Source organism: Ranitomeya imitator, chromosome 2 (assembly GCF_032444005.1).
Source record: "Ranitomeya imitator isolate aRanImi1 chromosome 2, aRanImi1.pri, whole genome shotgun sequence".
Lineage (NCBI taxonomy): Eukaryota > Metazoa > Chordata > Amphibia > Anura > Dendrobatidae > Ranitomeya > Ranitomeya imitator.
Window position 1 is genome coordinate 305,814,077 of NC_091283.1, and position 13,226 is coordinate 305,827,302.

At 40.4% G+C, this 13,226-nt stretch overlaps 1 protein-coding gene and 1 long non-coding RNA gene across 3 annotated transcripts in view; one reads left to right on the top strand and one right to left on the bottom strand.

The window, feature by feature from the left end:
- Nucleotides 1-943: 943 nt before the first annotated feature.
- The window catches only part of LOC138666969 (oocyte zinc finger protein XlCOF8.4-like), a 56,955-nt gene continuing 44,672 nt past the window's right edge, over nucleotides 944-13,226 (bottom strand). The window contains exon 7 of one of the 2 annotated variants that reach the window (XM_069755180.1): nucleotides 944-1,909. In XM_069755180.1, coding sequence (XP_069611281.1) covers nucleotides 993-1,909 — 917 coding nt within the window. In that variant the 3' untranslated portion in view covers nucleotides 944-992. The remainder of the gene's footprint in view (nucleotides 1,910-13,226) is intronic. The other variant, XM_069755181.1, reaches the window with a different exon arrangement.
- Nucleotides 10,918-13,020, top strand: LOC138666982 (uncharacterized). Its single transcript, XR_011318584.1, has 4 exons — nucleotides 10,918-11,447; nucleotides 11,539-11,598; nucleotides 11,707-11,775; nucleotides 12,335-13,020. It is a non-coding gene; the product is annotated as an uncharacterized lncRNA (long non-coding RNA).

Sequence of the window (13,226 nt, forward strand, 5' to 3'; positions counted from 1 at the left end):
CTGGCGGCTCTGGTACTCTAATTAGCAACAGATTGTGGTCCCATATTGTGCGGTTTGGTGGTATAGTTGGTTTTTTGATCAGGTGAACTCATTTATAATTTATATGTATTGGCATCTCACTAAAATATAGTCTCCTAATGAGTAATGTGCACTGTCACTTTAAAATGTTGAGATGTTTTCACTACAAAAGATGATTCTATGATTAATGGGTTCCTATGAATGTTCATGGATATTGCTGCATGATAAGGAATAGAGCTGAGTAATCTTACCTGGATATTTATATGTTCCTTCGCTTACCTTATATGCATGATTTGCTCTGGTTTTGAGGCACTAATTTTAGTTGCATGTATTGTTTATGTGTCAATAAAGTTGCATTTTTTAACCAAGTTAAAAACACTTCCTGACTGAGTGCAGTTTAATAACTAGCCTTGCAGTCGGTATGTTCACGATCACTTGTATAGCAGGGGGGATGCAGGAGCATCCCTATGCTATGCAAACTGTCACCGCTGCTCTGACACACAAAGTTGCCGATTATGATAAAGCAACTTTGCTAGCTCAGGTCATCATCATGACATTGGGTCACCATGGCAACGATCAGGACCCCACAAAGATGTTGCAGGGTCTCCGATCCAAAGGCAAAGAGGCGGACTGCTGTGAGTTCGATCACATTACTTAGGGGGTTAAAGTACCGGGAGCGGTGTGGGACCACACCTAGCACGGAGTTTCGGGTGTTAGCAGTCAGAATCAGCTGACGCCCAGCGGTGATCGCCCTTGCACAGGCCGTGTGAGTGCAAAATCGTCGGGATGTCACTATGACCCAGGCTACAGGGACATAGGAACGACAAGGGATTGCCTTAATAGTGGACCACCACTTTAAGAAAATGCAATTATTGGTTAAAACATTTCCAACATTCTGAACATGAAAAGGGCTTCTCCCCTGTGTGACTGCTCTGATGTTTATTAAGAGTTAATTTCTGTGTAAAATATTTTCCTCAATCGCAAGAAAGAGGCTTCTCCCCTCTGTGAATTATTTTGTGACTAACAAAATCTGATTTACGCTTAAAACTTTTCCCACATTCTGAACAGCAAAACGGTTTCTCCCCTGTGTGGGTGCTCTGGTGCATAACAAAGTTTGATTTCTGAGTAAAACATTTTCCACATTCTGAACAGCAAAACGGTTTCTCCCCTGTGTGGGTTCTCTGGTGCATAAGAAAGTTTGATTTCTGAGTAAAACATTTTCCACATTCTGAACAGGAAAAAGGCTTCTCCCCTGTGTGAGTTCTATGGTGCACAACCAAATCTGCTTTTCGGTTAAAACATTTCCCACATTCTGAACAGAAAAAAGGCTTCTCCCCTGTGTGAGTTCTATGGTGCACAACCAAATCTGATTTTCGGTTAAAACATTTCCCACATTCTGAACAGCAAAAAGGCTTCTCCCCTGTGTGATTTCTATGGTGCACAACCAAATCTGATTTCTCGTTAAAACATTTCCCACATTCCGAACATGAATAAGGCTTCCCCCCTGTGTGGATTCTCTGGTGCTTAACCAAATCTGCTTTTCGTTTAAAACATTTCCCACATTCTGAACAGGAAAAAGGCTTCTCCCCTGTGTGGGTTCTTTGGTTTATGGTATTTCCATATTCTGAGTGTGAAAATGACTTCTTTTCTTTAGGAGCAGATTGTGTTTTAATGCTTATTTTGTGATTTTCATTTTCCTTTGTAGTCAGTAATAAATCAGAAGACAGGTCCTGTTTCAAAGGATCAGATGACAGATCTTTGCTGTGAAGGGATGATGGTATATCTGAATTAAGGGCATTCAATTCAATTGCATCCTGTAGGATTTCGAGATCATCCGATTTAAAAATTGAAAAGTTCAGCTGTATCTCTGATCTCCGGGTACAGTCATCTGCTAAGAAAAAAAACAATTATTTTTTAATTTAATATCCTTGAATTTTATATTTTTGAAAATTTCGACTTAAGCTATGTAAAAAAAACTGTAATTATTTACCAAGACAATGACAGTTCACAGTCTAATAGAAAACCTTATTAGATTAATCAGTAGTGCGTGGTGTGCAACTGTTTGCTCATTCTGCCTCCCAAATATTGAATAAAAAGAAACCAATCAATGTTATGTAGGCGAAAATAATATCAATTCTCATCTCACAAAAAACAAGTCCCCACTCAGGTCCATCATCTCTCAATGGAAAAACAGAGGTTCCCACACTATTAGTGGCTCAAAAGCTGTTGAAAAGCAACAGGGTTTCTATAAACCAATCTAGCAAAATCCGCTCTCACTCCTGAGTCTTGCAGTGTGCAAAAACAAAATTTAGGATCCCTGTATTTAGCAATATTATAGTGAGCACATCCTGAGCACTAAGTGTTGGGTAATAAAATGGCAAATGTGTAATTTTCACTCTCCAAATTCCACTGCATGTTAATTTCTCGAATGTGACTGTGGAATCAAAATATTTAGTCCTCCTACACACGTGGTCAAAATTGTTGTTACCCCTCGTTTAATGACAGAAAATCCCACAATAGTCACAAAAATAACTTGAACCTGACAAAAGTAATCTAATATATAATTGCCTAGAATACTACTTCCTGCAATTTGTGCCAACTTCCTGTCCGGAGCTAATGTCCGGAGATAAGTGACGTCAACAGTGTCCAGTGTCTGATTGGTTGCCGCCTGCTGCGAGCGACCAATCAGAAACGTGCCGTACTGTGACACACTCCGCCCGCCATTTTGGTGTGATTTTTGAATTTTTACCTCACAGCAAGTTTCTACTGCGTGGAGGCGGGCCCAGTGACGTTGCTCTTCAAGCTCCTGCCGAATTTCGTAAAAAAAAATGATAATACCATTTACCAAAACTATATATATTTAGTTGTGAAGTGGTTCAGTGACATTTTCACACCAATTTTGAACTTTTGTTTGGTGTTTTCTCCATATACTGCCTATTATTTTTGTTCTTTCTTACTATTATTTATTAATTGTATTATTCTTACATTTGAATAAATAAAGTATATATGGATTCTAGACTCCCGATTCTTTAGAATCGGGCTGCCATCTAGTAATTTAATAATCTCCTGAGAGTGATTTTATCAAAACTACAGTAAGTGTCACATCACGGGAATCAGGGTCTCTATTGCTACATTATGTTTCTTTCTTTGTCCGCTCCTGGGAGGAATACATTTTATCTCCTCCCCATAACCTAATTTTCAGTATTGTGGCAGGACAGAATTGGATCGCTATTAAACCTGCATGTTAACACCATATCTGCAGATTAATATCGTTTGAGGACATTCGAGATTCCCTTTAAACCATCGGTAATCTGGTACATGAAAACCTATCAGCAGTCGTTTCGAAGCCTGTGTAGACAAGCCGCCGGCAGCTCCAATGCAAACAGAGCAACTATTAATATGATCTGTAGTGGAATATATATAGGTATATATGTGTGTAGTGAAATATGTATAGGTTTATATGTGTAACTAGCAGTAGTTTAACATCTGCCCTGAAACTGCAGGTCTCACAAAGGTCATAACATATGTATCTTGATATGGCAGTCTACTGTCTCCAATCTCGGCAGGGGGTCATGTGGGAACCAGGAACAAGGGGAAACCTTTCACACCTTTAGCTCTTTTGAAGAGAGATGTCAATTACAGCCTGACACTATCTATCTGTGAGAAACTTTAGGCAAGGAGTGTTCAGAGGAAAATAATATATTCATTGGTGGAGTGGCCATGGGCCAATGAAAAAAACAAGCAATTATAATATCAACCTGAGAGGCTGGTCTAGAAATCTGACCTCCAGGGTGACTCTTTAAATCTGGCCTGTATACAAAGAATCGTGTTCACAGATTGAGGGGCAGCCGAGCTGATGTGTTCCAGTCCATATTCACCCCCTCAGGGAGCAGAAAGCAGACTACAAAGTTAGCTATTTCTGTAAGTTTTCTCCTGTTTATTTTATAACTGTTTTGCATATTTGCATGTCTTTTTATTACCATATTTTTATACCTTTTTCTTTATTGTAAGCACTGTACCTTTTTGTATTAAAGCATAAAATTTTAACAAGTTGAACCTTGTATGTTCTAAAGAATCCATAGCCTTAAAGTGTTTGATCCTTATGATTGGCAGACAGAAGTAGTAATATTAAGACACAAAAGAGAATAGTAAAACCAAAAACACTCAGTTTGAAAAAATGTTGCAGTAATCCGCAAGTGCTAGTAAAAGATGTAAAAAACAGGGTATTTGGTTGATACGTTTTTTGCAAAAAATGTATACTAAGCTGCTCTACCAATCTTCACGGTATACCCTTATCAGAGCAGTCCTAACTAATGTATGCAATCCCTATCTGATGTATTTAAAAACCTGATCATCTGTATATAACCTGTGTGAACAGGGTTCAGAGAGGAAAAATCCATGTGTGCATACAGGGTAGAACAGCTTTTGTGCAGATAGCCCAAGAGGAGTGGTGGAACTCCCCAGTCTTGTAGACACAAGAGAACAATTATGGAAACAGGAACACATGGGCTACTTGCACAGTGAACAAGTCTGTATGATCATGTTCACACACCACCAAGAAACCTGAAGACACAAAAGAGAATAGTAAAACCAAAAACACTCAGTTTGAAAAAATGTTGCAGTAATCCGCAAGTGCTAGTAAAAGATGTAAAAAACAGGGTATTTGGTTGATACGTTTTTTGCAAAAAATGTATACTAAGCTGCTCTACCAATCTTCACGGTATACCCTTATCAGAGCAGTCCTAACTAATGTATGCAATCCCTATCTGATGTATTTAAAAACCTGATCATCTGTATATAACCTGTGTGAACAGGGTTCAGAGAGGAAAAATCCATGTGTGCATACAGGGTAGAACAGCTTTTGTGCAGATAGCCCAAGAGGAGTGGTGGAACTCCCCAGTCTTGTAGACACAAGAGAACAATTATGGAAACAGGAACACATGGGCTACTTGCACAGTGAACAAGTCTGTATGATCATGTTCACACACCACCAAGAAACCTGAAGACACAAAAGAGAATAGTAAAACCAAAAACACTCAGTTTGAAAAAATGTTGCAGTAATCCGCAAGTGCTAGTAAAAGATGTAAAAAACAGGGTATTTGGTTGATACGTTTTTTGCAAAAAATGTATACTAAGCTGCTCTACCAATCTTCACGGTATACCCTTATCAGAGCAGTCCTAACTAATGCTCTATTGCTACATTATGTTTCTTTCTTTGTCCGCTCCTGGGAGGAATACATTTTATCTCCTCCCCATAACCTAATTTTCAGTATTGTGGCAGGACAGAATTGGATCGCTATTAAACCTGCATGTTAACACCATATCTGCAGATTAATATCGTTTGAGGACATTCGAGATTCCCTTTAAACCATCGGTAATCTGGTACATGAAAACCTATCAGCAGTCGTTTCGAAGCCTGTGTAGACAAGCCGCCGGCAGCTCCAATGCAAACAGAGCAACTATTAATATGATCTGTAGTGGAATATATATAGGTATATATGTGTGTAGTGAAATATGTATAGGTTTATATGTGTAACTAGCAGTAGTTTAACATCTGCCCTGAAACTGCAGGTCTCACAAAGGTCATAACATATGTATCTTGATATGGCAGTCTACTGTCTCCAATCTCGGCAGGGGGTCATGTGGGAACCAGGAACAAGGGGAAACCTTTCACACCTTTAGCTCTTTTGAAGAGAGATGTCAATTACAGCCTGACACTATCTATCTGTGAGAAACTTTAGGCAAGGAGTGTTCAGAGGAAAATAATATATTTATTGGTGGAGTGGCCATGGGCCAATGAAAAAAACAAGCAATTATAATATCAACCTGAGAGGCTGGTCTAGAAATCTGACCTCCAGGGTGACTCTTTAAATCTGGCCTGTATACAAAGAATCGTGTTCACAGATTGAGGGGCAGCCGAGCTGATGTGTTCCAGTCCATATTCACCCCCTCAGGGAGCAGAAAGCAGACTACAAAGTTAGCTATTTCTGTAAGTTTTCTCCTGTTTATTTTATAACTGTTTTGCATATTTGCATGTCTTTTTATTACCATATTTTTATACCTTTTTCTTTATTGTAAGCACTGTACCTTTTTGTATTAAAGCATAAAATTTTAACAAGTTGAACCTTGTATGTTCTAAAGAATCCATAGCCTTAAAGTGTTTGATCCTTATGATTGGCAGACAGAAGTAGTAATATTTCCTGGACTCATTGCCTGTGTGTTCAGTGAGTGGTGGCAGCGTGTATGAGCGGGTGTGTGGCATGGGTCGGTGTGTGATTTATGCTCCCATTACAACAGAGGTTGAATGCTGGACTGAGAGAGGGGAGATGGATTAACCCTTACAGGCGCAACCCCAAGTCGCGTGCTGAGAAGTGGATACGTGACAATTGGTGGCAGCACGGTGGGATCCGTGACATGATCGTTTTGTAGGATATCATTGTTGTTCCCAGCACTTGTCCTTTTTTCACAGTGACCGATCATTTTTAAGCAACCTTTAAAAATTATTTCATCCAAATAATGAGCATCTAGCTCATTTGTCAGGTGAATGCCAGCAAGTTTAAAACTAGAAGCTCTTCCTCTAGGATCTCTTTCTCCCAATTATCAGCCAGTATACATGGTCCTCGAGTAGTTCCAGTATCTATTTATATAATTGCCTTAAATAGTCTGTCATCCACTTCCGTCTGGACATCTTCGAATCCCACAATCCACTGCCCCGCTTCGGAAGTTCAACGACCACCATATTGGAATACCCAAGTGATGGGTATTCCAATATGGTACCCGCTGGTGGTACCAGGCCCTTGCGCAGTAGAGTGGGGCTGCAGAAGGAGAGAGCGTGACGGTCGATGGACAGTTGGGCTGCAGAGCTGCTTAGGGAGAAAGCAGGATGGCCAGTGGACACAACGTATGTGAAAGAAGACAGCGGGACGGTGGATGGACAGCGGGGCTGCTGAGAGAGAATGCGGGACGGTGTGTGGAGATCTGGGCTTTGGAGGGACAAAGCGGGACGGCGAGTGGAGAGCGGGGCTGCGCCCATGGGAGCAGAGATTCTCAGCGCTGCAAAGCCTGCCCCATCGCAACATTACAGCCCTCCCGATGCGATAGCATCGGGCCTCCATCTAGTAATAAATAATCTATGAAAATGAACGTCAGACATTGCTTTTCAACCATGCTTCCATAGAATTAAAAAAAACAAAACAAATCATGAAATAGTGCAGTGGTGCATTTGTGCACTATTATTCATGTACTTTTTCTAAGTACTGGCAGTTATAACATGGATTAATCTAACAAGCATCTCTATTCTCTTCATACAGGTACACTTATCATTCATTCTCTGAACGGAAACACCCTGCATGTCTATTGCTCCAGGCCCTGACAGTAAGCAGTCTGAATGGTATCTGAGTCATTCTATCTTCAGCATTGAATTCTGCATGTTTCTAGATTTGTTAGCCATCTTAGTAAGCATTTGTTTTTGTACATAGATATAGAACTCACTTATGCTTGTCCTTATGCAGAGAGGTCACATAACTGTTTTCAAAGGAGTTTATGATCCTTCTAGGCCTGGACATTTGTTTATCTGGTCACTACATATATTGCGTCCTGCTGTCTCAAGTTAGTTTGATTGATTGCTAACGAGAGGAGAAAAAAAAAAAAGGGAGATCCAAGAGCTAGCCTTCTATAAATTTAGACATTGCTTGGGGACGCATTTGTGCACTATTATTCATGTACATTTATTCAAAGTACTTTTTCTAAGTACTGGCAGTTATAACATGGCAGTTAGACAGGGCAGGAGACAGGTAAGACAATCTAATTCTATTCCCTGTTCATTTAGAACAGAACAAATACTCACCATATGCATTTGTATAATCTAAATCCTGGCTACTTCATTCACTCACATTCACCGCCCTTGCATTAACTCTTTTCACTCCATCCATATCGGCCCCTCTGTCCTTTCCACTCCCATGTATAGCACTCATGCTCTGTTCACATTGCTTAACAGCGCAGATCCATTCAGTCCCACCATCCAACACAAGAGACGCTCTCACAAATCACTTAACCATCTGCCACCACAGATCTCCGTGCTGACTATCTGGTCAATTACTTCAAAGAAAAAATTGACCACATCCGACAGGAAATTATCTCCCAATCCCTTCCCTTCATACCATGCACTGTCCACCCTCCCCAGCAGCATTTAGTTCACTCTCTAACTTCGAACCAGTTACAGAAGAAGAAGTAATCAGGCTCCTTGAAACTTCTCGCCCGACCACTTGCACTAGTGACCCCATTCTGTCACATCTCCTCCAGTCCCTTTCCCCAGCTGTCACCTCTCATTTAACAAAAATATTCAACCTTTCTCTCTCTTCCGCATCTTTCCCTCCTCATTTAAGCATGCCATCATACATCCACTACTTAAAAAAACTATCCCTAGATCAAAACTGTGCCACTAATTATAGACCTGTCTCTAATCTTCCCTTCATCTCTAAACTCCTCGAACACCTGCTCCACTCCCGTCTTACCCGCTCTCTCTCAGATAACTCTCTTCTCTACCCTCTTCAATCTGGTTTCCGCTCTTTACACTCTACTGAAACTGCCCTCACAAAAGTTTCTAATGATCTAATAACAGCTAAATCTAATGGTCACTACTCCATGCCAATTCTCTTGGATCTCTCCGCAGCATTCGATACTGTGGATCATCCGCTCCTCCTCACTATGCTCCGCTCCATCGGCCTCAAGGACACCGTTCTCTCCTGGTTCTCCTGCTCTCTCTGATCGCTCCTTCACTGTATCTTTTGGTGGTTCCTCCTCCTCTCACCTTCCCCTTACTGTTGGGGTTCCTCAAGGATCAGTCCTAGGCCACCTCTTCTCTTTGTATACTGCCCCTATTGGACAAACAATCAGTAGATTTAGTTTCTAGTACCATCTCTATGCTGGTGACACCCAATTATACACTTCTCCTGATCTCATGCCTGCTTTTTTAGAAAACACCAGTGATGGTCTTACCGCTGTCTCGAACATCATGTCCTCCCTCTATCTGAAACTGAACCTGTCAAAAACTGAACTCCTCGTGTTCTCTCCCTCTACTAACCTATCTTTCCCTGACATTGCCATCTCCATGTGTGGCTCCACCATTACTCCCAAGCAACATGCCCGCTGCCTTGGGGTCATACTTGATTCCGAGCTTTCCTTTACCCCCCACATCCGATCATTGGCTCGCTCTTGTTATCTGCATCTTAAAAACATTTCTGGAATTCGCCCTTTTCTTACTTTTGACTCTGCAAAAACTCTTACTGTTTCACTCATTCATTCTTGTCTGGACTATTGTAACTCTCTCCTAAACGGCCTCCCGCTTTCCAAACTTTCCCCGCCCCAATCTGTCCTGAATGCGGCTGCCAGGATTATATTCCTCACCAACCGTTACACTGATGCCCCTACCCTGTGCCAGTCATTACACTGGTTACCCATCGACTCCAGAATCCAGTACAAAACTATTACTCTATTACATTTACAAAGCGCTCCATGGCTCAGCACCACCCCACATCTCGTCCCTGGTCTCAGCCTACCACTCTACCGGTGCTCTCCGTTCTGCTAATGACCTGAGGTTAGCATCCTCAATAATCAGAACCTCCCACTCCCGTCTCCAAGACTTTTCATGTTCTTCGCCAACTCTTTGGAATGCACTACCCAGGTTAATACGATTAATCCCCACAGTTTTAAGCGTGCCCTAAAAACGCATTTGTTCAGACTTGCCTACCGCCTCAACGCATTAACCTAACTATCCCTGTGTGGCCCATTCATATGAGTTAAACCAAAATCAGGTTCCTCACTTGATGTTCTCATGCAATTTATGCAGTTAAAAGCCCTCTGTGCCTGTATTGCTACATACTTAGGCTGTTAACTAGTTCATGCAGCTTTACATGAACACTCGATCCTTACACTATGGCTGGTCCAAACAACAAATCAATTGTTACCATTTACCTCTTGTGTCTCCCTTTTTTCTCATAGTTTGTAAGCTTGTGAGGAGGGCCCTCACTCCTCTTGGTATTTATTTTGAACTGTGATTTTTGTTATGCTGTAATGTCTATTGTCTGTACAAATCCCCTCTATAATTTGTAAAGCGCTGCGGAATATGTTGGCGCTATATATAAATAAAATTATTATTATTATAGGCCTGAACAGAAATGATCGAACCCCTGAAAATGTGACAAAAGGGACATGGTAAATCAAGGTGTGTCCACTAATTAGCATCACAGGCGTCTACAATCTTTTTTATTTATTATTACTTTTGTTAGAGTCAAGTTATTTCTGTGACCATTGTTTTTCTGTCATTAAACGAGGGGTACCAACAATTTTGACCACGTGTGTATAGATTATAACCCTCAGTGAATTATTTCATAAAATGGAATCACTTTATGGGGATTTCGACTATTCTGGTTTTCTGTTATTTAGTTATATTAGGGCTAGGGTTGATCGCATAGCTTTGCATAACTCCTTATCCTAATAGCTATAGCGCTTACTGAATAGTTGCCTCGGGAACCTTGTTACATGGAGCGCTCCCGATAATCATCTGTTCAGCGCTGCAGCTGCCTGTGTTGTGGCTGTGTGACAGTCACAACACATACATGCAGAGCCTGTGCCTGTTTTTGGGCTATCCATGCATGTGTTGTGACTGTCACACAGCCACGACACATGCAGCAGCGACTCTGAACAGCTCATTATTAGTGATGAGCAAATATACTCGTTGCTTGGTTCTTCCCGAGCATGTTCGGGTGGTCTCCGATTATTTACAACTGCTCGGATATTTCGTTTTCGTCGCCACAAGTGCATGATTTACGGCTGTTAGGCTGGGTTCACATTGCGCTAGGTGTGTCCGTCTAACGGACTCGTTTTTAAGTAGTAAAAACGCAATGTAACGCACATACTAACGCGCCCATAGACTTGCATTGTCTGACGCATCGTGACGCATCCCTAAATTGGTATGCGTTTGTCACATAACGTTTTTTTTCTGACGGACCTTCAACGCGGCTTGCAGCGTTTTCGGGTCCGGCCAAGCTAACGCACTACTAACGGAAGCGTTCATTCTGCCATAGAAGGCTATGGCAAACGCAGTCAGACGCAAATCATGAAAAATTTCCAAATAGAACCACACGTTTTAATAGCGTTTGAGGGTGGTCACATGTGGTCATGTGACAGGAAATGTGACTTCGGCCATTAAAATATCCCACTCACACAAAGTCTCCTGCACGTGACAGAGTGTTTTGCCGTAGCTAAATTGTAAGTACATTTCTATATATTATATATCTCTGTATACATCATGGGAGTCTGTAATGTCCGTCGGATGTGTGTGTACTAAAAATGTATTGTTTTGTTGCACACAGATGTCGGATACAGATGTCAGCAGCAGCAGCGTGTCTGCGATTTTTTCTTCTGAGTCGGTAGGCTTGCACTTTAAAAAACCATGTTGTGTGAAACTCCATTGTATTGAGCTAGGCATAACAATCCTGTTTATTGTTTTATTGTGAATAGGAGTCTTCTGAGCCCGAGGCTGTTAGACCTCCCCCAAAAAAACACGCAAAAACAACAAAGGTACATAGCACACATGTTGAATTTTTCAGGCATAAATTTATTGATCCAATGAATGTTAACATTATTTAATGTTAAAATATTTTTTTTTACATTTTACATACACAATAGGTTGTGGCACAAGGAGGACAAAAAAGAAAAAAGGTCCCTAGACGTCTGTCGTCGCCACAACTGCCAGTGGTAAATATAAAATAGAAATATTCTATCCAATATTTACCAACAATCTATCTATTCACTTTCTATCTACTATACCTATAAACTATCTATCAACTATCTATCGCTCCATCTATTTGTCTATCTATATCTATGTATCTATCTATCAATATCTATGTATCTATCTATCTATATCTATCTATCTAAATCTATGTATCTATCTATATATCTATCTATCAATATCTTTGTATCTATCTATCTATCTATCTATATCTATGTATCTATCTATCTATATATCTATCTATCAATATCTATCTATCAATCTATATCTATCTATCTATCTATGTATCTATCTATCTATATATCTATCTATCAATATCTATGTATCTATCTATCTATATATCTATCTATCAATATCTATGTATCTATCTATCTATCTATCTATCAATGTATATCTATCTATCTACATCTATCTATCTATATATCTATATATTGCTATATCTATGTATCTATCTATCTCTGTATATATGAATATGGCCATCCAGTGAAATTGACACTATCAACATAACGTTTTGTGTTTACATAGTCCAAGTCAGCGACAAAAAAAAAAAAGGATTGTCGTTGACGAAGAGCCATTGACTATCCACAATGAGACACTTATTAACCTTGTGGAAGCCAACCCCTCCATATGGGACCAGAGCGACAGCTCCCACCATGACATCGTGAAGAACCGGAAGTTGTGGGATCAAATAATCTGTCACTTTGATCCCCGATACATGGAGAAGTCGACAACCTCAAAGAAAAAAATTGGTAAATATTGGTGACGTAACATCGGAAAATGTTTAAAAAAAAAAAAATTTTCTATCCTATCAACCTATCCACTTGTTGTCTGCTATCTATCTCTCAATTATCAACTATCTGTACACTATATATCTATCTATCTATACACTATTTCTACACTATTTCTTATCTAACAACTATCTATCTACTATTTATATATCAACTATCGTAGCAAACTATGAACAATTTTTCCTATATCTTAACACAATCTACTATTTTTATATATATATTTTTTTTTTTTAAATTTAAAGCCGATGCTGTCCATACCCGTTGGAAGTCCATCCGCGATCGCTTTGTCCGTGACTACCGGAACAGTCAGAATGCACCAAGCGGATCAAGTGGCAAACGGGTGACACCGTATGTGCATTATGACCAACTGCTCTTTCTTCAGAAAACAGTGTCTCAGCGCTCGTAAGTACAAGAAGGTCTGTGTGCGAGACTAAATTGTTTAAAGGAAAATAAGTAATTTTTGTTTTTGGGTTACAGCACGATATGCAGTACCGCTGCTCCTAGACCAGCAGAGGAACTTGAGCCTTCTTCAGTGGAACCAACGCAACCTGAAGATGTGTCTGGCATCAGCGAGCCACGATCTGCGGATAGAAGCACTGTTGCTGCAGGTGTGAGTGCCCGGTTGCAAT